Source organism: Cheilinus undulatus, linkage group 1 (assembly GCF_018320785.1).
Source record: "Cheilinus undulatus linkage group 1, ASM1832078v1, whole genome shotgun sequence".
NCBI classification, from domain to species: Eukaryota; Metazoa; Chordata; class Actinopteri; order Labriformes; family Labridae; genus Cheilinus; species Cheilinus undulatus.
This window is the reverse complement of record NC_054865.1, coordinates 27297016-27310573: the sequence shown is the minus strand read 5'-3', so window position 1 is coordinate 27310573 and position 13558 is coordinate 27297016. Positions and strand designations below refer to the sequence as shown.

The 13558-nt window shown below is 38.6% G+C and overlaps 1 protein-coding gene across 1 annotated transcript; it reads left to right on the top strand.

The window, feature by feature from the left end:
* The first annotated feature begins 2976 nt into the window (after positions 1 to 2976).
* On the top strand, positions 2977 to 13063 carry LOC121503600 (fibulin-7-like). Its single transcript, XM_041778121.1, has 8 exons — positions 2977 to 3042; positions 7254 to 7413; positions 7506 to 7676; positions 8210 to 8335; positions 11614 to 11805; positions 11892 to 12029; positions 12409 to 12544; positions 12700 to 13063. The coding sequence occupies exons 1-8, from the start codon at positions 2977 to 2979 to the stop codon at positions 13061 to 13063; spliced, it is 1353 nt and encodes a 450-aa protein (XP_041634055.1).
* The last annotated feature ends 495 nt before the right edge of the window (positions 13064 to 13558 follow it).

Here is a 13558-nt window from a genome sequence, read left to right as displayed (position 1 = left end):
GACTTCACATCAACCTCCAGGCATTATTTTCTGCTTTTTGTATCTTTTTTTGATGGAGGCCCCTAAGGGATATGGAGAAAGAGAAAAAAAATAAGGGAGAAAAATTTTTTTTAAGGGACATGAAAAAAAATTGGGAGGAAAAAAAAACTTTAAACAGTTTGCGAGATCTCGCAAACTGTTTAAAAAAAATCTCCCATTTCATTTTTTTTCAATCCCTTAAATTTTTTTTTCCTCCCTTAAATTTTATTTTTCTCCTATGTCCCTTAAGGGGCTCCGTATTTTTCAACTGATTTTAAGGAGCGTACATTTTTTTTGTCTTTAGGACCATAAATGTAATTTTTTTTCTTTTTTACCTAACTCTGCAAAAAAATACCAATGCATCACAATCAATGCTGCTGCCAATCACTGACCTATCTCAGACCCTGTTAAAAATAATTAGCAAATACTCCTGTTACCTATGTTAGCTATTATGACCCCACTGTGCATCATTATTTCTTAACCAAGGTCATGCATCTGACAACAGTATGAGAGTATGAGCCTGAGCACTTCTACATTTGACATTTTTGAAAAAGTCATCATGCAACCAACTGGCAACAGGAACCTGCTATTTCTTCATTATTGCCTACGATTCTATTTATCAAATTCTCCTAGGATAAGGAGAATAAGACATACACCATGCAGAATTAAAGCTATAAATCTAATGCTTACTGACATGGCAACTTTTTGTTCACAATGAAACACTTAAAACACTGGTTTAGCCATTAAATGTGGTAGAAAGCATCCCAGTGGTGAAAGATGTGGATTTTGTTTCTGTTGTGCCCCATACAGTTTTTAAAAAACAGCACTGGCAGTATAGTAACAGGATTTTGACATTTTGTATCTAGTCTGTCTAGACTAACAAAAAATTCTCTTGAACTCATCGTTAACCAAACAGAAAAATCCAACATTTTGAGTTTTGGTTAAAAATAATAATAATAATAATAATAATATTTACTGTATATAATTGATTAGAAATTTCAAGGTGCTTTTTAAGAGCGAACCCAACCAAGGTCAAATTATGTGTGGAGCTAGAAGATCAGTCTACCATTGTTAAAAAATAATCTCACTCAGATTACTAAAGATAAAAGTTTAATCCAGAGAGAAGACAGTGATTGTGTGGATAAACTTCACTGTCCTCACTGTGTGCAGCCAACACCACAGCCAGCTTTCACAGAGAAGTAAGTTGATATGGCGCCTGAGTGCCTCTTTGAGTTCATACAGCCTGGAGCTCAGTGTTTCCTCTGCTTCTCAGGATGTATCTGAGAAGTTATCTCAGCGGGAGGCTGCTTCTGACCGATCCCAGAACAGACAGCTACCGTCTGGCTCAGCAGGGTCAGACAGTCCCTCAGTGACACAGCAGAATCACAACGATAAGAAATAACTGGGCGTCCAGTGGAGAGTGAATCCTCAGTGCTAAATACATTCAGCCCACAGGGGAGACAAACGAGAGGGAGCCTATTGTGTTGAGCAGCAGACAGACACTGAATCAGCCCACAATGTGTGAATCACAATTCATCCTTCCCAGACTGGGTTAGTACCAAAAATAAACTCTTAAATACCAAACACACAGCCCCGGTCACTTTTTACACAACAACCCCACACTCATTTTGGTAAAATCATTTAAACTAATCTCTGTTTCTTGATCAGTCAGAGCTCAAGACTAAAGCTGTGTCAGGTGTGACTCATCTGGACTGCAGTCTCTCCAAACAAACTTCCCCTTCTTTAACAAAGAAGAGCACTCAACCAAGATTAACCCTCTCTTTCTGTCACTGAGGTCAGGAAATGATGACAGAGCTGACGAAGCAAAATGTTTTTGTCCTCTGTTATACCAGGTGGACGAGATGTGACATACCTGCAGTCAAAGATGAACAAGTGACTAATACTTTAAAATGTAATCAAGTACTTAAAATTAAATGCACTTTACATCTGAATGGATTTTAATACAAAGGTTGTGGAGTGATCCCAGCCAATGCTTAAAATACATCTCAAATGAACAAAAAATGGTGGAGGGAAGCACAGGATGATTTAACTGTGTGGTGTGCAGAGTTTGAAATGAGTGATGGTTTCGTTTTTGAGAGAATTTAGTATCATTAATTGTGAATCACAGTTCTCCAATGAGGAAAAGTAAAATATCTTTCTTTCCCTGACTCCAGAGTCTGTTTTCATAATACATCCAAGTCATGATCGGACCTCTGTTTACTGACCTGGAAAATATTTGTGCTCAGTCTAACTTATTTACATTTTTTTACTTGTATTTTTTCTTATTTAGAGGCATTCCTGTATGAAAATATTCCTGTAGAGGGCACCCAGCATCTCTGCAGCCTCTCTTTATAACCTGCAGGGAACACTGCGTTCAACTGTGGTAGAAAATGCAGCTGGATGATTTCAAGTTGCACTGGATGATGATTGCATCACATCAAAAATGAGAAATACGTCATATTTTTTCAGTTACATATATTTTTTTCATCAAAAATATATTGGTTTCATTTATGCAGGTATTTCCTATGTAAAAAGCTACTGACATGATCAGAAAACACTTGGGTTAATTTTATTTTGAGTGCATTTTTCTATTATTTTTCAGAGCTTTCATTGTAATTTCATCTTTCTGTACAGTGTTACATGTTCAAAGACATCTTGTCCTGCACATTCAGTTTTCTCCCACCTATATATTAAAGAAATGTAAACTCTCCTGCTTTGACTCTGGAGGAAGTGTACACAGAGTTGAGTAGAGCTGAGTTGAGGGGTAAAATTGTGGATACATTTTCTTAGCATCTCTCCCTGATTGGCTCCTGAAAAGTTGACCCAACATTCCTCAACGTTTTGCTGCAGCTCTTTTTCCACTCTGGTCATTCCCTGCACAAACTCGAAGATCACACTACCTGCAACGTTTTTCATATTTGAAGACTGATCTTTGGCTGTATTGGAGTCTTTGGAAGCATGTTTGCCTCATCTGCGATTGCCTTCACTCTGTGTTTGTGCTGGCTAAATCCAACTTTTGGACAGGTGAGTAGGTGCATTTGCATAGGCTAATGAACTAATTTAGCTACAGCTGGGTGCCTCAGCAGGTTTGTCATTAAGTACTGAGTTAATTGATTTTTCACAAATCTTTTAATTTCCCTCAGAGAACAGCTGCTCTCACTCCTAAAGACTGTTAAACTTCCAAAAAGCAGCACCTGTTTTTGGATCACTCTCAGGCATGTTTTTGCACAGATGTGTCTTTGCTTGTGTGCTTTTCTTTGAATGTATTTCTGAGAGAAACCAGCATCTTTATCTGCCAATATCTGTGATAGTTTAGGTCTTGAATGTGTACAAAAGTACTTTTAAATTGTATTTTGGTGTTTCACAGTTGTTGTTGTGGAAAATTGCAAAAGTTGTTAACTTGAAAAGTACTCTGGTGTTTTTGCACCTCTCCTACACAACCAGTTAACTTGCAGCCATGTGAAATGTAGCTTAGCACCGGCAGAAAGAGGCCTTTGACATCTACACTATAAACACCAGCCACCCCCTGACTGACTGAAGTCCCTCCAAACTCCATTTCAGTCCAAATCAGAAAGGTGTTTTCATCAAATATTGACTTTTCTTACATAACCCTGGCTGGACGAAAACACTTATTGGTTGTCTGAAAAACGTGCATTTGAGGACATGGCAGACGGCAATAAATGTAGCTGTTGAATGAAGGAGGGGACTCCGATGTAAAAACAAGTCGGGGCCCCTCCTTTGCAACACCAGCCAATAGAAAGAGAGGTAGTGATGTGTTTATGCTAAGGGCATTTAGGGTGTACTAAATCCACCACTTCATTAAGGAAAAGTGATTATTCATAATGCATGGTAAATAACCTTTGCTTATTTATTCCCCTCTCCTGGAGTTACATAACTGCATGTGATGAAGATCTTATTCCTCCACATGACGTCACATCCAAAGACCACATAACAAGTGTTCGTACTTTTATGACTGAGTTACAGTGTGCAGCTTTGGGAGGTGGAGGTTCCTGCTTGCAAACACCCACTGCGGTCACACACACTCTGATCTTACTGCATTTACTCCCTCGTATGACAGCTCGGCCTCTGTTCTGCACAAACTGCAGACTTAATGAGTTTACCAGCAGGAGAGTGGAAGTTTCTTTTCATGTTTTGGCTACAAATTGGATTTATTTTAAACTTCCCCTTTAATTAAAGTATTTGTACAATTTGGCAATGTGAGTGATTAACTTACTGAAAAGGTAACCTCAGGTTTCTTGAGTGGTTAAAATAAAAAAAAATATATGTACTTTAACTGTGATGCACAACAAACAGTAATGACGAAAAAACATTTATGAATATATATGCCAAAGCATATTTGGCAAATGCATAGCAGGTAGTTGTAGGTAAAGCCTAATTAATACTTAGACAAATCTATGCAATAACATAGACCATTGTTCAGAAACCTATTTAAATAAAGATAAACTTACTCAAAAATGTGACTATCAATACAACACAGGCTACAAGCCCTTTAATTCAAATAAATAATTTAAATATCATTGTATAAACATTTCCAGTATCATCACCATTCATGCCTCCATCTCCTATAATGTCACCTCACTTCTCTTTTTTTTGCAATGACTCCAGTATAATAAACTGCTCCTCAGTATTTATCACCTGTAATTGCAACATGTTATGCTTCAGTTGCCATGGTTACCTGTACACAAATAGGCAGGGAATATGCCGAAACTGGAAAATGACAATATGACTAGCATAGAAAAGCTATGAGGACATACAATCACTCATGAATATTTCTCTTATGATGGCATAGGCCATGATGGTGTAGCTGCTGTGTGCATTTAAAGCAGAGACATTAATCAGGCGGTCAGGACCTTTCTGTGCGGAGTTTGCATGTTCTCCCTGTGCATGGATGATTCTCTCTGGGTACTCCGGCTTCCTCCAACCACCAAAGACATGTCCTTTTGGTGAAATTGGTGTCTCTAAATTGCCCATAGTTGTGAGTATAAGCGTGCCTGGTTGTCTGTCTCTAGATGTCAGCCCTGTGATTGACTGGACTGGTGACCAGTCCAGGGTGTACCCCGCCTCTCGCCCAGTGACAGCTGGGATAGGCTCCAGCCCCCAGTGACCCCAAACGGGATAAGAGGTATAGAAAATGGATAGATGGATGGATATAAATCAGGCTTGAAGCCCCTGTATGGTGAAATCCAAACATTGTGTCTTAACACTAGATATGTTGGAATAAGATTGCTGTAAACATGTGAAATAACTGAGATCTATGTGTGACTGATTTTTGATGTAGACTGTTTGAAAGTTGAAAGCTTGGTTTAATTTGGGCAGGGCAAAAATCTTAGCCCATGACATCACCAGTCTTGTTGGGGCATTACCCCACCCCCCTAAAACTACAACGATATAAAATCACTGAACAGTTCATCTCAATACAGTCTGTTGTTAGCTAATTTCACTGTCTTCACTGAAAGTTAACGTCCAGCTACATACTGTGTTTTTTTATTGAGGTAAATTTGTCAAATCTAACAGCTATGGTGGTCAATGGGTCATTAAAAGTATCATTATAGAGAGATTTGTACCAGGAAACAATAAATTTAATCCCCAACTTCTGTCTCTCTGCTCTCTTCTGCTTATTCAACCAACACGGCCACAGCCTCCAAGAACAGCTTTTACTGGCTCATTTTTCACAATTTTGAAGCTTAATTTTTATTAACTTGGAGATGGTTTTCATGACTCAAATTTGGCCTGGTGGTTCATAACACAGTGACCTGTCTTACAACAAACCTAGAATGAAGATTTTTTTTATTACTTTACAGGGACTTTAAGTTGGTGGACAGGCAAACTGACAATGTGAAAAAGAGAGGAAGTTTGGAAGACAAGTCCAGGTTCCAAAAATCAGAGGCATATGTTGCTTTTGTCTTCTGTATTTTCTTTAACCTTGTAAAGCCGATGGATTGCTAGATTCCATGTCTGTCATCAGGCAGATCCATCTGCTAGAGCTTCAGTCAAAAATGTTTGTTCCTGGTATGAGAAAGCATGGACCAATCACTCATTTAGTCTGCTGAGCAGGGTGCATGCCTATTTGGTCACATGCCTTGTTGCTCTGGTTGGCCTGTAGTGAATGTGATAGAACGTTATTCCAATCACTCTTAGAGAATTTTTCAAAAGGTTCTGCTCTTCCCAAACACAGAATATGGGTAATTGCCCAAAAGGTTGTGAAATATATCCCCCACACTGGATATATACCACAGTCAATCTGGCAGTGACATTTTGTTTTTACCATTCTGCTTTAGAACTTTTACAAAGAGTGTAAAGCATACCAAAGGCAGAACAGTTCTGTCATGAACAAACTGTGTAAAAGGGGCTAAAACTCCAAAAAGAAGACAAATACAAATAAATTATTTATTTATTTCTTTACTTTATTTTATTATTATTATTTTTCTTCTCTTTTTATTAATACTCTTAAGTTTAGATTTGTACATACCTTTGTCTTTGCCTGTATTGTTCTGTCAACTGACACTTTTTTTCTAACCTTTGTTCTTTTTTGTAATGCTCCTGCTCTAAAGTGCTTTAAATTGACCCCTGGGGACAAATAAAGTTTTTTAATTGAATTGAATTGAATTGAATACCAATATTTTGTATATGCAGTGTGTGTGTGTTTTTTTTTTTTTTTTTTTTTTTTAGCATTAAGGGTGTTTAAACAGCTACAAGTCTGTATTAGCACTGGCATATATTTTTACACGCAAGCCATTTTTGATTTTTATTTTTTTTTGCCTGTGTATGCAAAAGTAGACAGCAGAAAATACATGTATTTATTAATTTAATGTGTGGCAGAGAAAGTCAGGTGACAACATTACTAGTTATAAATAAATGTTGCTGGGGGAAAAGTGCTATGTTTACTGGCATTTGGTAGAAGATGTGTAGACTTTTTTAGGTGCAAATTTGACTTTTCAGAAGGGGCAAGGAGACTGATTTAAAAGAGTAAAACAAAATAGCACAATGCACTTTTTACAACTGTAACTGGGTGAGGCTGAGTTAAAATAAGTTACTTTTAATTACATTGTAAGAGCTCTGAAACATCACGTATGAAGAAAAAAAAATCTAAATGTGATCAAATAAAATAATTTGTCCTGAAATTGTCAATGATTTATAAATCAGCGTTGAACAAGTAATTGTGTCATAACAGAGACTGAACTTCATGAAATGCTTTCCTCTCTGTTTCATTCCAGGACTGTCCAAGTCGACAGGATTTACAGGGCTCTCTTAAGCAGGTCCAGAAGCTCCTCTCAGCTTATGAAGCCTCTAATTTGCAAAGTCTACGCAACCTGAAGAAGAAAATTAACCTGTTGCAGAGCGCAGCTGGAAAGCAGACCACAAAAGCCACCAATAGTTAGGAAACTCTTTCAAAGACTGATTTATTTCAAATATTAAACTCTTATCTGCCATGTGTTTTTTATCATCATCTTCTACTTTCCTAACAGGTACTTGTCCAAAACTGGATGCTCCCATCAATGGGAGGAAACTTGGCAGGTCAATGAGTGTTGGCCATGAGGTTCACTTCCTGTGTGACCCTGGATATGAACTAGTCGGATCAGAAAGTAGGATTTGTCAGGAGGGCTTGACCTGGAGTGGACAGCAGCCTACCTGCCGAGGTGAGATATGAGCGCTGATCTTCCCAGACCTTACCCTCCTCATTATGATCTTGACCACATCTGATCCTGTTATCTAATCCACTGATCACTTTTTTACAGGCCTGTCATCGTCCTCTTTGTTAGCATCCCTTCCCCTGCTCTCTACTGTCAAGCCTCTTTTGTGCTCTGTGCATGTCACCAACTTTTTTTATGCAGCAATACATTTCATCTGTGGCCCATGATCATATTTCCTCTTTACATGCTTTGGTTGTTGTCAGGAAAGCTCACGGGATGACGCCCGATATTCAAACTCCTCTAACAGCTTGCCAACTTTAAGATAAGAGTTCAAAGGCCGTCTGATCTGGAGGACTTCTTCACTTTGGCTGCCCCCAAGATTTACTCATCTTGTCCTTATTCCCTCTCTTTAAACCATTTGCCTTTGGTATCATGTTCACTGAGCATCAAAGAGGCTGCATACCTCCTTGTGTCTTCCTAAGTTCAAATATTGCAATGATATGCCCCTGTATGTATTTTCTTTATGTCTTTTTTCTTAGACATCAATGAGTGTGCGTGCTCTCCGTGCCTGAATGGTGGGACATGTGTGGATGAAGCAAACAAGTTCTCTTGTGTCTGTGCCAAAGGCTGGGCTGGAGCAACCTGTCAGAGCCCAGTGCCAGCAAGTAAGCATTACCTTATACTTCACACTCAGAACACAAACATTCTTGGAGATGTAGCTAAACTTCAGAAAAGAAAATTAATAAAGCTCCAGCTGCAACAAATGATTGGATATCTAAATTTTCAGAGGGGAAAAGGCATCTAGATGACTCAGTTCTGTGATTGCAGCCAAAGGTGCATCTTGAAGAGGGTGAATAGTTTTGTTGTCACTTATTTTACCTTACATATTTTTATGTAATTGGCATCACAAATCTTTCACTTTGACATTTTGATTTTTTTTGTCGAAATATATATATTGCCCATGATTGATTTCTAAAATTAATAAAAGGGGGTGAATACTTTTTATAAGCACTGTACATCTACAAAATATGGTTGTCTTGGTGATGGTTTTGAAAGGTGAGATAACTCTGAGAACGATGAATTGCAGAAGGTTTTAGTGACTGTTCGGTGTCAGAAGTGTGTTCTCTGGGATCAATTACACTATTTAGTTCCATTAATGGAGATAATTTCCACCATTATCACATGCTTTCACATCTCACTCTCAACCTTATTATTCTACACTGGCTCTAGTTTAGGGTGAAGCTTTAGTTACCACCTAATCAAAATGCTTTGTCATGTTTGTTGATTTACTGTAGTTAAAAGAAGTAATATTCTAGGCTGCAGATCTTCTCAGTCTGACAAAATGATGGTTTTGCATTCCAAAACAAGCAACATAAAGTTTGTTTCCCCACAGACACCAATGCTTGTGTGTGCTCTCCGTGCCTGAATGGTGGGACCTGTGTGGAAGAAGGAAGGAAGTTCTCTTGTGTCTGTGCCAAAGGCTGGGCTGGAGCTACCTGTCAGAACCAGCTGCCAAAATGTACATGTATAAAACTACACACTCGGACCACACACACATTTTGGTTGTTTTTCTTCAAATATCAGGGGAACTTGACTTGAAGTTGCACTAAGTGTTTCCATGTCTTAATCCCATATGGGACTTAAGGTAAAAGTAACTCTTGACTGCAGAGCATGTTTTGAGCCATCACCCAAACACTTGTACTCTGTTAAAAAGGATTAGATTGGTCAGGAGTTTGGACAGGCAGAAAAGACCAGTGCAACAGACAGCAAAGTGGGATTCTGTGAATTCCAGGCTTAAGTCTCAGAGCAAGATATTTGTGTGGCACAGGTCCTGGAGACAACCCCTTCATTTTGTTTTTGTTTTCTTCTTCTTTTTTTTTTTTTTTTTTTTTTTAATGGCTCCCCGCTGGCTTACAGTTGGTTTCTGTGAGTCTGCTGCTCATTAGACCATGGACAACAAACTAAGAATAAAGGTTTTTTCACAGTGCATTTCACTGACAGCTATGGAGGTGATGGGATGGAAGGAACAGCCATCCCTTCAAGCCATTTATGAAGGATCCGTTGTTGAACAAGCTCAGAAAATCACAAGTGACCACTCATATTGAGATAGTCTATCAGGGACTACTGAACCTTTAAGAGCAAAAGTAACTGTTTTAAGGGCTCTTTTCCTTAAACATCATTCTCACTGTTGAACTAGCTTAAAGTAGAGTGGTTAAGTGTTAAACCAGTCCATTCACAGTATTTCAGTGTATTTCATAGCCCTTTTTAGATCTATTTTATTGTATTTTATATTATATTGTATTTTGTAAGGCTGCCTATCTTGTGTTACACTATGTAAACTGCACAGAGCTGTGTGTTTTCTCTGCACCTGCAAAATTAAAAAGTGCCCAAATTTTCCCAACACAGACTGTCTGACTCTCACAGACCATTCATGTAAGATGCCATGTATCTCAGAATGGATATGCTAAAACCTCAAGATAAAATCAAATTTAACCTTTTTTTTTTTTTAACATTTAGGGTTAGGGTAAGGGTTAAGGTAACAGTTAGGATACCAATAGTTAAAAACCTGACCTGCAAAGTCTGATTACAAAATGTTTAATAAAACCAAGTCAATATTCTGCTTACAGGAAAAAAGCTTTTACTCCAACAACACATTCTAAAGCAGCATGTGTAGCTTACATAGTTTTGTTAAATGCGGAAACTGTAGATAACAAAGCTACATAGTGAACATAGCTATGTAGCTAACATAGCAATGACTAAGCTCACAAAGCTGCGACCAAAGCTACGTTTCTACGTCATCTACACAGCTAAGTTAGTTTTGACTACATTTAATAAAGCATCTGTTACTAAAGCTAACATAGCTTTAGATAACAGAGCTTTGTAGCTACGCAATTAAAGCTAACCTCACCAAGCAGCTTTGTAAGTTATGTAGATACATCATCTTCATAGCTACATTAGCTTTAGCTTAGCTACATTTGTTTATGTAGTAACATTAGATACAAAGCTAGCGTAGCTTTGTTAGCTTTTGCTAAAGCTAACAAAGCTGCGCTAGCTACCGTTGTGTAACTACTTCTAAAGCAGGTCTATATATAATTTAATGCCAGAGTAGACCACTTAAATCCCAGAGCAGACCTCTGATCTTTTTCTCTAATGTATTTATTCATTATTTGTTCTCTCTTACTTATTAAAACAAATATGGAGGGTCGAAAGACAGTGATTTGGAGGTACAGAGAAAGTCTGTGTATGAATTAAGTTACAATACTAAGGTTAGCTTTAAAGGTGGCTTTAAAAGCTAACAAGTTTGCTTCGCAAGCTTCCTGCCAATAATATACAGCACGTCTTCACAGCCAATCATAATGTGCTACGTCATCAGGAGCTGAAGGCCTTGGACAGATCTGTCAGCCCGGACACTTTACACTTGCACTTCCTTTCTGGGATATATGGCATCTCAGATGAACGGTCTGTGAGAGTGACAGTCAGAGATGTATGTTCTGCAGCCAGACCCCTCTCAAAAATTTACTAATTTCTCTGACAGCAATTTTTCCATTGTGACATTTTTTTAAAAAGAGAAATAAGTTTGTTAGTGACTTATGTTACACAAGCTGTGTAAATGAGCTGTGACATTGCTCTTTTGATTTAACCTGTGCAGCTTGTTTTTTGGAGTTCTCAAAGAAAAAAATCACTACCCCGCTCTAAAATGGCATTAGTTGTCAACAAGCCATTGAATTAAATTCATCCAACCCAAGTTAAGAAGTTGCACAAAGCTGACTTGAGTCGCAACTCATTAACTTATAAAGGAAAAAACGTTGTTTAATCACTTGTTACCACCTGAAGCATTTTTCAATTTTCTTTTTAGAGTGTAGTGGAGGCAAAGTACACCAAGCCACTGCAATCAAAATCGTGCATTAACAAATTAGTTCTCTCACTGGTCTTCCTCATTCAGTCTTCGTCATCATGACAAACACCTCTGCGACCACCTCCCCAGCCACTAATGCTGCTGCTGCTGCCACCCTGCCTGCTGCCACCACAGGACCTTTTATCCGTCCATCACGCTGCACAATAACACAGGGGACTACCCACTGCACCTGTGAGCCAGGATACACCATCTCTGGCCGGGACAGCAATGTCTGCACTGGTACGCACAACCTCCCCCCTGTAAAGACAGCACATGTTAAATGTACGGATGCAGGAGGGTAACTGTGTGTGCACTGATCACTTCAGATATAGATGAATGTGAGCTGTTCCATAACGGCCAAGCTGGGAGACTGTGTTTGCATGCTTGTGTGAACACACCTGGAGGCTACCGCTGTTCCTGTCCTGTTGGATACAATTCGACCCGTGATGGACGCAGCTGCAAAGGTGAACAATGTTTGTATTTTTTTCTTTCATTGTCCAACATTATATTAAGGTTTAAGGAATTTTCTTTTATAGAAAATGTGGCTGATGAAACACTAGGCAGAAATACACCCACACTACAGTTCATGTTGAGGGCCTCTGGCTTCTTGGCCCATTTCTATGAACAGTACGATTGCTATTTTGTTGCTCAGATCATATAGAAAGTCTGTGAAAAGGACCAAACCACCAACGCCACACCTACACTTTCTCTTTTTACAGGACATCATAAAGATTTTTTATCAGGATATAACTGATAGATGAAACCTGGCTTTTTGTACAATGTCAGTAATACTTTAAATTATTTATTTATTTATTTTTTAACTGTGCTGACATCTCCTTTCAGATATTGATGAATGTGCCACCAGACAAAACAACTGCACCAAGGATCAGATGTGCATTAACACATATGGAGGGTTCCAGTGTGTGCGTGTGGATTGCCCTAAAATCCCCCATGCTACATATGTCAAGACATCCCCTATGTAAAGATGACACATTTACACTCTTTTAAATATTTTCTCCTGATTTATTTGCATTAATTTTGAGAGACAGAATAATAATGCAACAGGAATGATATCTACATATTGTAGAAACCAGACTGAACCTAACTTTTTCACTCACTTTTCATTTCTTCCAGGCGCTGTGAGCGTAACCCCTGCCCTGTGGACAACAAGGCATGCTCTCAGACCCCAAATTCCTTCTCCTATCATTACTTGGCTGTAGTCTCCAACCTGTCAGCTCCTCGGGTCATGTTCAGAGTCTCAGCTCTGCGTCCAATGGGTGACACACTTCGTTTCTCCCTGCTGGGTGGAAAGCTAGCCCGGCGCCACTTTACAGTCCAGCGCTCAGACCGGCAGACGGGTCAGTTGATGCTTGTGAGCCCAGTGCAGGGCCCTGCCACGCTGGAGGCTGAGGTGGAGATGAGCGAGCTGGAGAAGGGAGTCCAGCTAGGGAGGTTTATCACCAAAGTCACCATGTTTATTTCCCAATATGAGTTCTAGAAAGGGGTAGACATCACAAGTAAATGCAAAAGCAAAACAAAAGGCAGGTTTGGTATGAAGTTAATTATGGCAGCCATAAATTTGCATAAACATGCACTGTTGTTGAAGGAGTATCTGCAGGTCTAAATACTGTTCTAAGGAGCAGTTAACGTATCATGATGTATATAGAGTTTGCTGTTCTATCTACTATCATGTTTCACTTATATTCTACTTTCAGTGGAGCTATAATATTATTACGTATGTTACAAATATTAAAAAACATGGAAATCCTGACAAGTTGTTATTTTATGTCCAAAGCAAGCAGTTACTACTGTGGTTGAAAAAACAGAAGTGCCAAAAAAAAAAGAAATCTGAATTACATGGTAAATGAAACCGCTGGTTAACTTGATTTTATGATGAAAATATTTCATATTATTATCTTTGCAATAAGAGGTGTTTACTCTCCCTAAATAAAAGATATGCCATGTTTTAATGATTACACAGCCATGTGTAATG